Here is a 16,041-nt window from a genome sequence, read left to right as displayed (position 1 = left end):
GAATTCATCATCTTATGTGGTCTTAATTTTTTATCCAAAGAGAAACACTCAATAAGAACATTATTTAAGGTGTTTTAGATATCCAGGAAACTTGGAAGTGGTAAGCTGCAGGTCTGCTCAATTGGCTAGCCAAGGCTAGGCATGGTGTAAGGTTCACTGTACCATAAGACCAATCTATTATTGTTACCTGAACAATGGCTGGGTCCTGAGGCAAAGAACATTGTGGTTTTGGTGGCTCACAGACAGTGAGGTCTTTAATATCACTCCCACGGAATATGATGTATTCAAAGACTTCATCTCGAGGTGGTATTGGACGATCTGTCGGTCTGTCTTCTGTACCAAAGGATCGAACTGATGAGAAAACAGAGAACATTAGCTGTGTCTACTGCTTATCATATTCAAGTAGGTCCTAACAATTCTGCTCCAAGTACTAAATAGTATTCATTAATTGGTAATAAAATACAGGAATCACATAGATTTTTCTGCCTAGCTGGCTTTAAACTGCCATCACTCCAGGTATCAGACTCCTTATTAGCTAGAATTACAGTCATAAGCCAATGGCACCTGGCATAAATGTATGCACTTTAAAAGATTGTAATACAAGGCTATGTTCCTCATAAAACTTTGTTTGTACCATTGATGGTTGTGGTGAGTTACTAGAAATGTCCTTTCTTGAATTGCTCATTTATTTATTTTGAGATTCAAGCAAATTTGTTTTATTTTGTTCTGAGGGTAGGGTTGTGAATTTTGGTATGGATGGATGTTGCTCATTTGTTTTTAATGTCTTCATTCAGTAAAATAAAAATTTGTCAACTTATGTCATACTTCTTCACTAGAGAGGGATGGCAACTAAGCTTTTCCCAGTCCACACAACCAGTTTGAGCTTTGAGACAGAGAAGACAAGAAGGTCATAGGTAACATTTACCTTGTAAGCATAAGCCCTCGAAAAGCTAAGCTGAGCAACTGTCAGCTCTGCAGACACATGGGGCAGCCTTTAACGCCCTACTTACTTAAAATAGCTACCATATAATTAAATCTCATTATTTTAACATGGAGGACAGTATCACTCAGTTAAACTATGGACCACCTGCATTGGCAGAGCAAGCTGGCTACAAATAAAGATATCCACTGACAAGGTTTTCTGGGGGCAGCATCCAGAAATTTGAATTTGAACCTATTTCCTGAGTCTCTTAAAGTCTCAAGTTCACTGTCTTAAGAGACTTCTGAGAATGTCTATTACCTCATGAAGATTGATTTTTTTTGGGGGGGGGGGGCGGTCAGCTGTGGGGATTGAACTCTGGGCCTGGGTGCTGACTCTCAGCAATTCTGCTTAAGGCTAGTGCCCTACCACATGAGCCACAGTGTCACTTCTGGCTTTTTCTGCTTATATGGTGCTGAGAAATCAAATCCAAGGCTTCATGCATGCGAGGCAAGCACTCTACCATTAAGCCACCTTCCTAGCCCGTAAGATTGATTTATCTACACTCTAAGTTTATTTATTTTGGGTCCGGTCGTGGGGCCTGAACTCTGGGCCTGGGTGCTGTCCCTCAGCCCTTCAGCTCAAGGCTAGCGCTCTACCACTTGAGCCACAGCACTACTTCCGGCTTTTTTCTTTTTGCTTATATGGTGCTGAGAAATTGAACCCAGGGCCTCATGCATGCAAGGCAAGCGCTCTACCACTGAGCCACCTCCCCTGCCCCACTCTTATGAAACATGCTTTAATCCTGAAGCCTGGCCTGGACCAAATGTAGGATTTCCAGGAGGAGTGTAATTATTACATCCCTGTAAAGGACATTGCAGAATGTAATCAGAAGGGCTCAAATGGCTGGACATCAGCTGTAGATACTGAAGGATCCAATGAAAGGAAGGAGGGATGGGAAGCACAGGAAAGTAAACGACTGTCAGTATTCTGCTATACCATGTTTCAACATGAATTAGTGCACATGCAGCTGGTGTGGGAATTCTGTTAATACAGAAATTAAATTGGCTCACCCATTATTTTTATACATGCAGGCAATTGCAGCAAGTCACATGTGGTATCCCTTTTTTCCTTTGCCAGGCCCAATGTTTGAACACAAGGTTTGAACTCAAAGTGCTTGCAAGGCAGGCACTTTACTTCCTATGTCCCTAGTCCTTTTTTGTGTGTATGCTGTTTCTAGTGCTTGAACTCAGGGCCTGGACACTGCTCCTGAGCTTTTTATGCTCGACAAGCACTCTAGTACTTAGAGCACAGATCCACTTCCAACTATTTTGGTAATTAAACAGAGATGAGGGGCCGGGAATATGGCTTAGTGGTAGAGTGCTTACCTAGCATGAGCATGCATAAAGCCCTGGGTTCAATTCCTCAGTACCACATAAACAGAAAAAGCCAGAAATGGCACTGTGGCTCAAGTGGTAGAGTGCTAGCCTGAGCAAAAGAAGCCCAGGGACAGTGCCCAGGCCCTGAGTTCAAGTCCCAGGACTAGCAACAACAACAACAAAAAAAAAGGAAATAAAGAGATTTATCTCATGGACTTCTCTGTTTGGGCTGGCTTCCAGCCATGATCCTCAGCTAGAAGAGAGTTCAAGATTAGGGATGTGGCTCAAGTGGTAAAGTACCTGCCTAACAAGCATGAAACCTTGACTTTAAACCTTACTGCCACTACAAGTGGATCTGTGACTTAAATGGTAGAGCACTAGTCTTGAGTAAAAAAGCTCAGGGGCAGTGCCTGTGCCCTGAGTTCAAACCCCAGGACCAGCACTAAATCAATCAATCAATATAATTCAAGTTAAACTATCTGTAGTTACTACTGTTAGCAATGTGACAAGAGTTAAATCAAACTTTTTTTTTTGTCAGTTATAGGGCTTGAACTCTGGGCCTGGGTGCTGGTCCCTTAGCTATTTTGCTCAAGGCAAGTGCTCTACTACTTAAGCCACAGCACCACTTCCATTTTCTGGTGGTTAACTGGAGAGTCTCAAGGACTTTCCTGCCCAGGCTGGCTTTGAACCACGATCCTCAGATCTCAGTCTCCTGAGTAGCTAGGATTATAGAATGAGCCAACTGGGCCCAGCAACTCCTGCTATTTTAAATCTCCTTCCCATCCTGTGGTGGTACTGGAGACTGAACCTATAGCCTTGGAGTATGCTAGGCAAGTTCTCTACTGCCTAAGTCCAGCCCTTAGCTCTACTGTTTGTATTTTGTTTTTGACGGGGTCTCAAGGGGCAGGCCTCACCTGAGACTCTTCTGCCTCCACCTCCGGAGTAGCTCTAAGATTACAGGCAGGCGCCTCCACTGAGCTTGGTTACAGATAAGATTTCTTTACCTTTATGTCTTTCCTTCTACGATTATTTTCTCCCGAATTGCACTGTTCTCTCTACGGATACACAAAGTCATGTCTCATCTTACCACTAGAAAATGAACAGATACTTTTTTGGCACTTGACTACAGACTGTCAGAATTACCAAGTATTCTAGCAACAAAAAACGGTTTCCAAGGCTACGAGTTCTGGCGACTCCACTAAATAGGACAACTAAAAGAATCAGGCTTGAGGATCCCTGGTGTTTCTAGGTAGTGATTTTGCGATTGCTGGGTTTAGATCTCCAAGTCATGCAAAAAATAAATTAGCCCATAGGTATTCCACTCAAAATATGAAGCTGTTAGTCTTTCCACTGGGGCCATGGTTTATGGCTCAATTAACAATCAAGTAGTGGATAAACTACAACAGTGACCAAGACTTGGCAGATTACAAAACAAATAATCTGCTAACAACCTGCTATATTTATATTTTTCCCCATCCCTGATTTTTTTTTTTTTGGTCAAACATTGGGCTTGAACTTAGGACCTGGGCACTGTCCTTGAGCTTTTCCGTTCAAGGCTAATGCTCTACCACTTTAAACCACTTCTGGTTTTCTTATGGTTAAATGGTGATAAGAGTCTTTCTTGTCTGGGCCTAGCTTTGAACCTTGATCCTCAGATCTCAGCTTCCCGAGTAGCTAAGGTTACAAGCATGAGCTACAAGTGCCTGGCCCCATTCGTCATTTTAAACAACTGATTTATATAATCATTTTTCCCACTGCTGCAGCCCCCTGGTTTCCATGAGTTATTATCCTGATATACTAACACACACACACACACACACACACACACACACACACACACACACACACACACAATCAGTTTCATTTTAAGTAACAATCTGAGTCATTTTAGCCTCATGGTTTAGCCACTGTTCATTTGCAGGTCCAGTGCAGAAACTATACCTGCATGTGCCACTGATTCTTCACTTAAACTTTATATGAAAACTATAAATTGAGCTTGGCACTGGTGGCTCACACCTGTAGTCCTAGCTACTCAGAAGGCTAAGATCTAAGGATCAAAGCCAGCCCAGGCAGGACTCTTATCTCCAATAAACCACTCAGAAAACCAGAAATGGTTATGTGGTAGAGCACTAGCCTTTAGCTGAAGAGATGAGGGACAGCGCCTGGCCCAGAGTTTAAACCCCATAACCGACAAAAAAGAAGGAAAGAAAAGAAAGGAAGGAAGGAAGGAAGGAAGGAAAAGAAAATGATAATTGAGCTTGAGTCCTAAGGCAAGTTTATCTCCTCAATGTCAATTGGGTCAGAAAAATTCATTTTCTTGCCAGGTGTCTGTTGTTCACGCTTGTCATCCTAGCTACTCAGGAGGCTGAGATTCTGAGAATCACAGTTCAAAGCCAGCCTTGAATTCTGGGCTTGGGTGCTATCCCTCAGCTCTTCAGCTCAAGGCCAGAGCTGTACCACTTGAGCCACAGGGCCACTTCCGGTTTTCTGGTGGTTTATTGGAGATAAGAGTCTCACAGACTTTCCTGCCCAGGCTGGCTTTGAACTGTGATCCTCAGATCTCAGCCTCCTAAGTAGCTAGGATTACAGGTGTGAGCCACCAGCGTCCAGCTCTTCAATATTCTTGTTGTAAGGACCAGACATTTATTTTTAAAGGGGAAAAACAGTTGTGAATCTGAGAAAACATTTTTTGGAGTTATCCCCAAGACATCTACAGACTAACAGGCTAAAATGCTAAACTATTTGCATTTTACTAACTTATTAAATAAACATTCATTCATTCCAAGATCTCACTCTGGAAGAGGCAGGTTGAAGGTGGAGACAAGTAACAAACACATGCAAATAAGCAAAGAAGATTAAGCATAAAAGGTTGTGCTAGGAATGCAAACTGCTATAGCAGACTGTAAACTGCTACAGATGGCTGAAACAAACTGTGGCCCAAATTATTCCTGAACATACTTAACAGATGGACATCAATAAGATTTCTTTTTTTTTTTTTTTTTTTTGGTCAGTCGTAGGGCTTGACTCTGGGCTTGGGTGTTGTTCCTGTGCTCTTCAGCTCAAGGTGAGCGCTCTACCGCTTGAGTTACAGCGTCACATCTGGTTTTCTAGTGGTTTATTGGAGATAAGAGTATCACAGACTTTTCTGCCCGGGCTGGCTTTGAACTGGGAATCTCAGATCTCAGCCTCCTGAGTAGCTAGGATGACAGGCATGAGCCACCAATGCCTGGATTGTCTTTAAGATTTCTTGACATTTACTTAGGTTCCTAGGATCAAAGCCCCTCAAACACCCAAGCTAGCACTGGTCTGTGAAACCTCCAGTAGACTATGAAGAGAATCAATCAACTACTTAACAATACCTCTGTGACTATTAGGCTTTTACAGTGTGTGACCACACAATTTATTATCCAAATATGAATATTTTCAAGAGGAAAAATGGATGTTAATAATTACACTAAAATAAGCACAAATTACAACAGTTTACCAGGTGAAACCAGGTCCTCTGAGCACCTAATTCCATATATCAAATGTTATCTGACTAAAACTTCAAAAGCAGTTTTCATATAGTTATAAGTAATATCCAAGTTAAAGACTTAAAATTATAATATGGAATAAAGCTCTAAACACTTTGTAACATATGCAAAATCAGTTTCAAGTACATTACAGTAATCTAAAAGTGAAAAAACAAACCAACAAAAAACAATAGGTTTGAAAAGATAAAAAGTATCCTGTGAGGGGCTGGGAAGATGGCTCAGTGGTAGAGCGCTTGCCTTGCATGCATGAGGCCCTGGGTTTGATTCCTCAGCACCACATAAGCAATAACAAAAAAGCAGGAAGTGGTGCTGTGGCTCAAGTGGTAGAGCACTAGCCTTGAGCTGAAGAGCTGAGGGACAGCACCTAAGCCCAGAGTTCAGGCCCCATGACCAGACCCCCCCGCCAAAAAAAGTATCTTGTGATACTGGGTAGAGAAAGACACCAAAAAAAGAAACAAAACAGCAACAAAAAAAATTTTTAAATAGCACCAGTCCACTTAAAAAAATGTAAAAGTAAAAAAAAAAGTAAAAGTAAAGTTCCACAAACATGTCGACATTTAAATTCAGAACTTATGACCATAATAAGAAACCTTAAATGGGAAGATTTGCAATACATATATCCAATAAAGAATTCACATTCAGGGGCTGGGAAGGTAGCTCAGTGGTAGAGTGCCTGCCTTGCATGCATGAGGCCCTGAGTTCAATTCCTTAGCACTACATAAGCAGAAAAAGCCGGAAGTGGAGCTGTGGCTCAAGTGGTAGAGCGCTAGCCTTGAGCTGAAAAGCTGAGGGACAGCACTCAGGCCCAGAGTTCAGGCCCCACAACTGACCAAAAAAAAAAAAAGAATTCACATTTAGAATTCTAGGAAAGACATGCATTTCAATTGAAAATTGAGCAGTAAATTTCAATGATATCTCATGAGAGATCCAAAGAGTTAAGACATAAGACCTTTGACTTCATTGGTAGTTAGGGAAAATGAGGATGAAAACCACATTAGACTACATACTTATGTAGAATGACAACTTAGGATCCCAAGCATTATTGTTGGTGGGGAATATAGAACTAGAACGCTTGTGAAAATGGAACTAAAAACTAGTTACAACTATCACAAAAAAATTGCTTCACATTACCCCAAAAAGACAAGGATATTCACATTCCCTATGTTCTTTGCGATTCAATTTCTAAGCATACAATCTCAAGAAAACTAAACATGCACTTAAACACAAATGTTCTTGGCAGTATTATTTGTAACAGCCAAAAACTAAACAATCTATGTAAATCCAAAACCCCAGAAGGGATAAACTCCTGTTATATTCATGCTGGAGCATTATATAGCAACAAAAGCCCTAAGTAGAAATGGAAACAAGAGATTTATTTTTTTCTTTTTGTTGGTTGTGGAGCTTGAACTTGGCCTGGGCGCTGTTCCTCAGCTCTTCAGCTCAAGGCTAGCGCTCTACCACTTGAGCCATAGTGCCACTTCTTTTTTTTTTTTCTGATTATGTGGTGCTGAGGAATCAAACCCAGGGCCTCATGCATGCAAGGCAAGCGCTCTATACCACTGAGCCACCTTCCCAGCCCCTACTTCTGGTTTTTGAATGGTTAATTGGAGATAAGTCTCATGGACTTTCCTGCCTGGGCTGGCTTCGAACTTCCATCTTCAGATCTCAAACTCCTAAGTACCCAGGATTGGGAATGCCACCAATTCACTGCTTTTTCTTTTCTTTTCTTTTTTTTTGTCTTGTTTGTACTTTTAACTGTCTTTGTGAGGAGCAGGGGTGGGGGAACCACAGAAATGGAGGTTCAAAGAGTGAACAAATGCAGCAGCAGTACTCACTAGACATTAAGTTGAAAATGAACTATACAACTTTGGTTGGGGACAGGTGGAAAACACTGGGAGACAACAAGGGAAGAGGTAATGCTGTCCAAAAAGAAATATACTCTTGGGGCTGGGAATGTCTCTTAGTGGTAGAGTGCTTTCCTAGCATGCATGAAGCCCTGGGTTTGATTCCTCAGTACCACATTAACAGAAAAAGCCGAGTTCAAGCCCCAGGCTGGCAAAAAAAAAAAAAATACTCTTTACCTGTAACTGTAAATCCTCTGTCCATCACTTTTACACTAATTTTTTTTAAGCCTGAAGTAAAATAGCATACAAAATTAATTGCATTTATGTAAGATCCAAAATGGCTATAACTAAGCCAGGAGCTGGTGGGTCATGTGTGTAATCCTAGCTACTCAGGAAGATGAGATCTGAGGATTGCGGTTCAAAGCCAGACAGGGTAGGAAAGTCTGTGAGACTATTATCTCCAATAAACTACTCAGAAAACCAAAGTGGTACTATGGCTCAAGTGGTAGAGCACTGGCCTTGAGCTGAAGAGCTGAGGCACCTAGGCCCAGATTCAAGCCCCACAACCGACCAAAAAAAAAAAAAGAGGCTATAACGATATTATTTAGGGATATGAACTTTTATAGTAAACTATAAATGCTTCAAAGCCCTTATATCTGGTTTAGGAAGGTAGAGATTACTATGGCAGGATACAAGGAGGGGGAAGGTTTTGTGTTGCTGCCAACATCTCTCTAAGCCTAGGTGGACATCACAAGGATCTGTTTTCAAATATTCTTTTTATTTTAGGTATCTCTTCAGGATGTACATTACAGTTCATATTTTTCATGGAGGAGAAACTCTCCCCCCCAAAGAAACTTAAAAAACAACAACAGTAAGACTAAACCAGGTGTGGTAGTGCATATCTGTAGTCTCAGATCTCTAGAGGCTGAGGTAGGAATATTGTAAAATTAGTTCAAGGTTAGCCTGGGCTACTGTCTGAATAACACCAACAAAGTAATTCTAAGCCCACCCACCCCCTTTTTTTAAACCAGTCTTGAGGCTTGAACTCTTGTCTGGACCCTGTCCCTGAGCTCCACTTCCAGCTTTTTCTGTGACTTAATTGGAGATAGAGTCTCACAGACTTTCCTACCTGGGCTGGCTTCCAACCCTGATCCTCAGATCTGTCTCTTGAGTAGCTAGGATTATAGGTATGAGCTGCCAACCAACAGCACTGGGCTTCTGTGACTATTTTAAAAGGTATATTGAAAAAAAAAAAAAATCAGGAGGGTAGGGGGCCTGGGAATGTGGCTTAATGGTAGAGTGCCTGACTAGCATGCATGAAACCCTGGGTTCGATTCCTTAGTACCACATACACAGAAAAAACCAGAAGTGGTGCTGTGGCTCAGGTGGTAGAGTGCCAGCTTTGAGTAAAAGAAGCTAAGGGACAGTGTGTAGGCTCTGAGTTCAAGCCCCAGGACTGGCAAAAATAGAAAAAAAAAATTTTTTTTGAAGGAAGGCCTCTCTATGTAGCCCAGGCTGATATTGAACTTAAGACCTACCTGCATCAGATTAACTGTTGCTATTGTTGGTTTTGTTGTGGTTTTTTTGGTGCCAGTCCTGGGAAGAAAACTCAAGAGCCTGAGTGCTGTCCCCAAGCTTATTTACTCAATGCTAAGCACTTTACCACTTGAGCCACATTTCCACTTCTGGCTTGGAACCTGGATCCTCAGATCTCAGCCTCTTGAGTAGTTTAGGATTACAAGCAAAGCCAGGAGCACCTGGCCAGATTAACTCTTAATCCAAAATTTGGAGAGTAAGAGAAGGGCAGGATGTAGTATAGCACTTGTCCAGCAATGTGCATGACCCTGGCTTAGACCTCCAGCACAAGAAAATAAACTAAGTACAAAATAAAAAGTACTCCAGTCGGGCGCTGGTGACTCCGCCTGTAATCCTAGCTGCTCAGAAGGCTAAGATCTGAGAAAAGCAGTTCAAAGACAGCCCGGGCAAAAAAAGCCTATGAGACTCTTATTTCCAATAAACCACTAGAAAACTAGAAGTGGCGCTGTGGCTCAAGCAGTAGAGCGCTAGCCTTGAGCTGAAGAACACAAGGACAGTGCCCAAGCCCTGAGTTCAAGCCCCACAACCAACCAAAAAAAAAAAAAAAAGTACTCCGTCACAGGAGGTCATAAAGCTTAAGAAGCTAGGGGGGCTGGGAAGGTGGCTCAGTGGTAGAGCACTTGCCTCGCATGCTTGAAGCCCTGGGTTCAATTCCTCAGCACCACATAAGCAGAAAAAGCTGGAAGTGGCACTGTGGCTCAAGTGGTAGAGTGCTAGCCTTGAGCTGAAGAGCTGAGGGACAGTGCCCAGGCCCAGAGCTCAACTGTGGGGGAAGGGAGGGAGGAGAAGTAAGTTTGAAGCTAACTTAAACTACATTTGCAAGAACTTGTCTCAAATTAGTAAGTATATAAATAAAGAAAACACAAAGAGCAACCTATTTTACAGTATTCTAAATTCTGTAAATAAATTTTAGACTTTCATTTTTTAAATTATCACTCCATCTAAGATTTGAGATGGAATTTTCAGGTATCCAATTATTTGACAAATCATGTAAATTCTAGAAATTTAGAACTCCTCAGTTCTAATTTTGAAAACTTTAAGTGTCCAGTATTGTGTGGCCAGTTAGAAAAAGGGATATAAAGATATAGCAATTAAATAGCAATGTAATAAATACAAGTAAATGACTAAACATTTTCATTGCTACGCTAGTATATTATGACAAGAAAAACAATTATGTCTTACAAATTTTATTGATATCATGAATTTAATTATAAAATAATAAAATATTGGTTCCAGAAGTGAAAAGAATTTTTTAAATTTTTTATGCTGGGCATGATGGTATACACTTATAATCCAGCACTTGGGAGGCTAAGGCTCTAAAAATTATGAGTTTGAGGCCAGCCTGGGCTAGCTAGCAAGATCCTATCTTAAATACAACAAAAAATGACACACGAAAATACACGCTTTAAAAAAAAAGAAACAATGCTTTTAAAGAACCTTAAACATACATGCTTCTTTGTTGTTGTCAAGAGTAAAAATAGCTGGCACTGGTAGCTCACACCAGAAGACTGAGATCTGAGAATGGCAGTTCAAAACCAGCCTGGACAGGAAAATTCACGAGATTTTTTTTTTTTTTTTTTTGGGGGGGGGGTCCGGTTGTGGGGCCTAAACTCTGGGCCTGGGCGCTGTCCCCTCAGCTCTTCAGCTCAAGGCTAGCGCGCTATCACTTGAGCCACAGCACCACTTCCAGCTTTTTTCTTTTTGCTTATGTAGTGCTGAGGAATTGAACTCAGGGCTTCATGCATGCAAGGCAAGCGCTCTACCACTGAGCCACATTCCCAGCCCCTTATTTTCAATTTTTATGTGGCTTTCACCAAGAACTCTACATTTTCCATAATTTCAGTCATAAAACACTATACAGCTAATATTCATCCATGAAGAACTTACTAAAATAATTTCAAAATAAGGGCAAGTAAATTCTAAATTATAGCCGGGGACCAGTGGCTCATGTCTGTAATCCTAGCTACTCAGGAGGCTGAGATCTGAGGATCATGGTTTGAAGCCAGCCCAATCAGGAAAGTCTTTAAGATTTTTTTATCTCCAATAGATTACTCAGAAAAAGCCAGAAGTGGTGCTGTCTTAAGTGGTAGAGAGCTAGTCTTGAGCACAAAGAGGCTCAGAACAGTGCCCAGGCCCTGAGTTCAAGCTCCAAGATTAGCAAAAATAGCTACAGGTAGAACCTGGTTTCCCAAAGTACAGTGGTGTCTAGGGTTAAACAACGTGATCCTGTCTGAAGGAGAGATGATGAAAAAGTAACCTACAGGGGTTTTGACAGGGAGCATACAAGATGTTTCACAAGGGGGGAAAAAAAAGAGGAAGTTTAGGGTATTCTTTGGTTTTCCAGACTACTTTCTTGCACAGAGCCTCAGAGCACCCAGCTTCATACAGTTCTTTTAAAAACAGACTAGATAGTTTTTAAATGTGTATAGTCAGTGGGACTGAGGTGGCTCAAGCCTGTAATCTTAGCTAATTAGAAGGCTGATACTGAGGATCTAAGTTCAAAACCAATCCATGCACTCTTAGCTCCAATAGCCAACAAAAAACGGGAAGTGGAGCTGTGGCTAGTCTTGAGTGGAAAAAGCTAAGGGACAGCACCCACGCCCTAAGTTAAAGCCCCAATACACAAAAGTGTATAGTCAATGATTTTTAGTCAATTTTCAGAGTTGTGCAATCATCACTACAATTTAATTGTGCTCTACTCTTTAGCTGGGGACCTGTTTGTTTCATTTTGTGTGCCAGCCATGCTGAAAACCCAGGCAAGCCAAGTAAGCACTTCACCACTAGGCCCCACCCAGAACCCACATATAGGTCTACTTCTTAAGAAAAACTTACCTACCCAGGAATAAGACCTGTCTCAACACTGGTGCTATTAAGACTATCTACCTTTTAGTACATCACTAATCTTGTTTTGTACTGTGAAAAGGCTATTCTTTTCAGCATAATTTACAAATTTGAGATTCAGAAGAATTTCTTCCTACCCCTGAACCTCTGTCAGTATCACACCAGGCCCTTCATAATTAACTCTTAACAGATGTGCTGAGAAAATTACCGGGGCTATCCTTGCTTCCTCCTCTTAAAGATTACAAACTTGTGTGAGAGTTGCTTTAAGATCAAGAGCTGAAGTTTATTTTTCTTTCCGGTTTCCTGGCAGAGCAAAAAGTCCAGCATGTGTAAACGGAAAATAAAACCCAATAACAGATTGTACCCTTGGCTAAACAATGGGTTAGGGACACCTTCCTCATTACAGAACTACCTTTATAAAAAAAAAAAAAATTCCCCAGGGATTATCTACCCTGGGGTTTCGATCAAGCACCCACAAACTCCTAGGGACGAAGTCCTGGACCAAGCTTGAACTCTACTTCCTAGTGGGGAGTCCCCTCCCCCCCAAACAGAGTCTTAGCAAGCATTTTGAATGTGAGTCCCTAAAGAGACGGTTGCACAAGGCAGGTGGTGAAGATTTCCGATTGCACAGGTTGAATTTATCCACTAGAACAAACAGACCAAGTAGGATGTGAACTGCTTCCAGGGGTCCGGAGTGGCATCTTGAGATCACCGGAGTTCGCAGAGCAAACCCAAAAAAGTTTGTAAGCACATTACTTAAAAGTGTGCAGTTGAGAAACATCGCGACAAATTGAAATTAGGAACAGAGAGGTAATGGGGGAAGAACGGGAGTGGGGGGGGGGGGGGGAAATATGCGGATGCTAATCTACAAAGCAGCACGGAAAAAACTCAAAAGGAGGCGGAAAAATTCTTCTGAATACTCGGGCTTTGTCTGGTGGTTAAGACGACAAGAATTACGGAATTTAGGACTTGGAACACAACGAATTGTCAGGATTCTCTAGCCCAGTTCTCAGGACTTCAGGGCCGCCCCGCCCGCCTTGCTGTGTACACTGGGGGCCCCGTAGTTCCCCGGATTTAATAAGGCGCGGAGGGCGGAGAAGTCGAGCACCTCGTAGGAGGCGGGCCGCGGCCCGGGGCCTCGCCCGAAAACGACGGAGGATGGAGGCCGCGGGGCCGAGAGAGCCAGGCGCAGCCCCAAGCGGACGCCCAGCCCAACCCTGAAGGCCAGGCCAAGGCCAGGCCCGGCCCAGCCCGGTCCGGTCTGGTCCGGTCCCCAGGCCCGCAGGCCCGGCCCAACCCGGCCCGGACCCCCCCGAGGCCGTAGCCCAGGGAGGCTCGGCCCGGCGTACCTTTGGCGAGGGCTACAGTGGAGTTCTCGGTATCGATGGTGTAGAGGATGCCCTCGTAGCGGATCTCCGCCTTGGAGATGAGGCTGATCTTGCTACCGATATAAGGAGTGCCCCCGCTCATGGCGCCCGCCGCCGCCGCCTTCCCGCCGCCGCCGCCTCCGCTCCGGGCTGCTCGTAGAGAGGCAGATCCCACGCTGCCACGGCCGCCCCCCTCACACGACTCCCAGCTCGCTCGCTCGCTCCTCCGCTCGCTCCCGTCGGCGCCTCACAGCAGTCGCCTCAGACCCAACATGGCGGCAGGGCCGGCTCCGCTACCTTCCTCCCGCCCCCCCCCGCCCCCCTCCCGGCCTCCCGCCCTCTAAACCGCGGCGCGGCTGGAAGCAGCAGCAGCAGCGGCGGCGGCGGCGGCGGCAGCGGCGGCGGCGGCAGCGACGGCGGCGCGGAGCATGCTGGGAGGGCGAGGCCTACCGCGGTTCTCGCGAGATTTCCCACCCTTCTCTCTCTCACACACACACACACCTCGTCCTCAGCCCTCGCAGCCCGGCGTCGCTCCTGACTCTTTCAGGCGACCTGAAAGGCGCTGGAGCGGCGGCGGCTGCGGACGGAAGACTGAACTGTTGTATGGTACGGACACACAGCCTCGCGACTGCGGGAGCGTCCGCCTCTTCCCCTCCTTTTTTCTTTCTTTTCTTTGTGGTTATTGTTTTGGCCGATCCTGGGACTCGAACTCCAGGCCTTGGAGCTCTCCCTTCACTTTTTCACCACTTTGAGCCCCAGCTCCACTTCCGGCTTTTTGTTTTGTTCCTTAATGAGAGATGCAGAGTCTTCTGGACTTGACTGCCTGGGTTGGCTTGGAACTGTGATCTTCAGATCTCAGTTCTCTGAAGTCCTGCTATGCCTGGCATCTATCTGCTTCCTGAGCACTGGGGTTATTGCAGGTCTGCACTAGAGGCTATTACGTTTCTTGTTACTTTTCCCCCCCCCAATTCTGTACCAGTCACTCCTTTTATTTTATTTTTTGATCGGTCATGGGGCTTGAACTCTAGGCCTGGGCGCTGTAACCTCAGCTCTTCAACTCAAGGGTAGCGCTTTACCACTTGTTCCAGCTTTTTCCGTGTATGTGGTGCTGAGGAATTGAACCCAGGGCCTCTCTACCGCTGAGCCACCTTTCCAGCCTCTCATTCCCTTTCTTCACACACAACACACTTTATTCTAGTTATCTGCTCAAATGTCAACCCAGAGATGATGTCCCTTGACTTTTTCTGTTTTTATTTTCATTTTTTGGTCAGTCGTGGGGCCTGAATTCTGGGCCTGGGCACTGTCCCTCAGTTCTTCAGCTCAAGGCTAGCGCTCTACCACTTGAGCCACAGTGTCATTTCTGACTTTCTCTGCTTTTGTGGTGCTGAGGAATCGAACCCAGGGCTTCATTCATGAGAGGTGAGCACTCTACCGCTGAGCCACCTTCCCAGCCCCCCTTGACTATTCTGTTTAAAATAATAACCACTTGTTACAGAACTGGTGCCAGAGGAAGGAAGCCTTCACCTAGCCTTGTGTAGGGAGTTTGTGATGTAATCACACACACGTAATTCATGTTGGTGCTCTGCCACTTGAGCCACAGCTCTACCACTTTTTGCTAGTTAATTAGCAAGTAGGTTCACAAATGTGGTTCTCCAGCACCCAGCTTCATTCTATCACTCTTGCTGTTTTGTCAATTCGGCCTAGAGATTTCAAAATTGGTCCTCTTATTATGTTTGGGTTGTTATGACATATAGATACCTGACCATCCCTTCAAGCAAAGGATGGTCTTACCAGGTTCTCTCTTAGAGATAAACTGATTGCTTTGCGTGTAAACACTCTGTGTTCCAGGGTAGTCATTCTCCCAAGTGTTTTCTTCCAGGCTAAGTATCTTTAAGATATCCTAGTTCTTCCCCTCCCACTCCCTTATCATAATCATTAGGGCAAGAGGACAAAGTCTACGCAGCTCCTTTTCCCTTTCTTGTTTTTTTTTTTTTTTAAGTGTTGTAATTGATTGAAGAGTTTAAGGGTTAGACACAAGAAAATAAAGCTATTCAGAAACACAGTGCTTGTCTCTGACTTCCTGGCTGCTGTTTCTTGTACCTCATTTTCACTGATGGGTCCTATTTCAACATAATTTGAAAATAACTAATGCAGCTGGGTGTCAGTGGCTCATGACTGTAATCCTAGTTACACAGGAGGCTGAGATCTAGGTATTGCAGTGGTTAAAAGCCAGCCTTGGTAGGAAAGTCCATAAAACTCTTACCTCCAATCATCCATCAGAAAATCAGAAGTGGAGTTGTGGCTCAAACTGGTAGAGCAATCATACTGCCAAAAGTAATATGCAATCCCCATCAAGATCCTGATGACATTCTTTACTAAGATAGAGAAAACAATCCAGAAATTCATATGGAACAACAAAAGACCTAGAAGAGCCAAAGCGATTTTAGGCCAAAAAAAGCAATGCAGGTGGTATGCTGGTACCAGACTTCAAACTCTACTCAGAGCTGTAATAACAAATCAGATTGGTATTGGCACAAAAATAGGCCTGAAGATCAATGGAAC

At 43.8% G+C, this 16,041-nt stretch overlaps 1 protein-coding gene across 6 annotated transcripts in view; it reads right to left on the bottom strand.

The window, feature by feature from the left end:
• Lsm14a (LSM14A mRNA processing body assembly factor) overlaps positions 1-13,778 on the bottom strand; it is a 39,901-nt gene extending 26,123 nt beyond the window's left edge. For all 6 annotated transcript variants that reach the window (XR_006145534.1, XM_042667847.1, XM_042667845.1 and 3 more), the window contains exons 1-2: positions 13,462-13,778; positions 188-351 (exon numbers count right to left, since the gene is read on the bottom strand). Coding sequence is in view for 5 of the 6 variants with exons in the window: in XM_042667847.1 (XP_042523781.1) it covers positions 188-351; positions 13,462-13,582 (285 nt within the window). In the remaining variant the exon portion in view is untranslated. The remainder of the gene's footprint in view (positions 1-187; positions 352-13,461) is intronic.
• Positions 13,779-16,041: the final 2,263 nt, after the last annotated feature.

The sequence above is a fragment of the Dipodomys spectabilis genome, unplaced genomic scaffold (genome assembly GCF_019054845.1).
Source record: "Dipodomys spectabilis isolate Male_0828 unplaced genomic scaffold, ASM1905484v1 ptg000422l, whole genome shotgun sequence".
Taxonomy (NCBI): domain Eukaryota; kingdom Metazoa; phylum Chordata; class Mammalia; order Rodentia; family Heteromyidae; genus Dipodomys; species Dipodomys spectabilis.
This window is presented reverse-complemented; position numbering and strand designations above follow the sequence as displayed.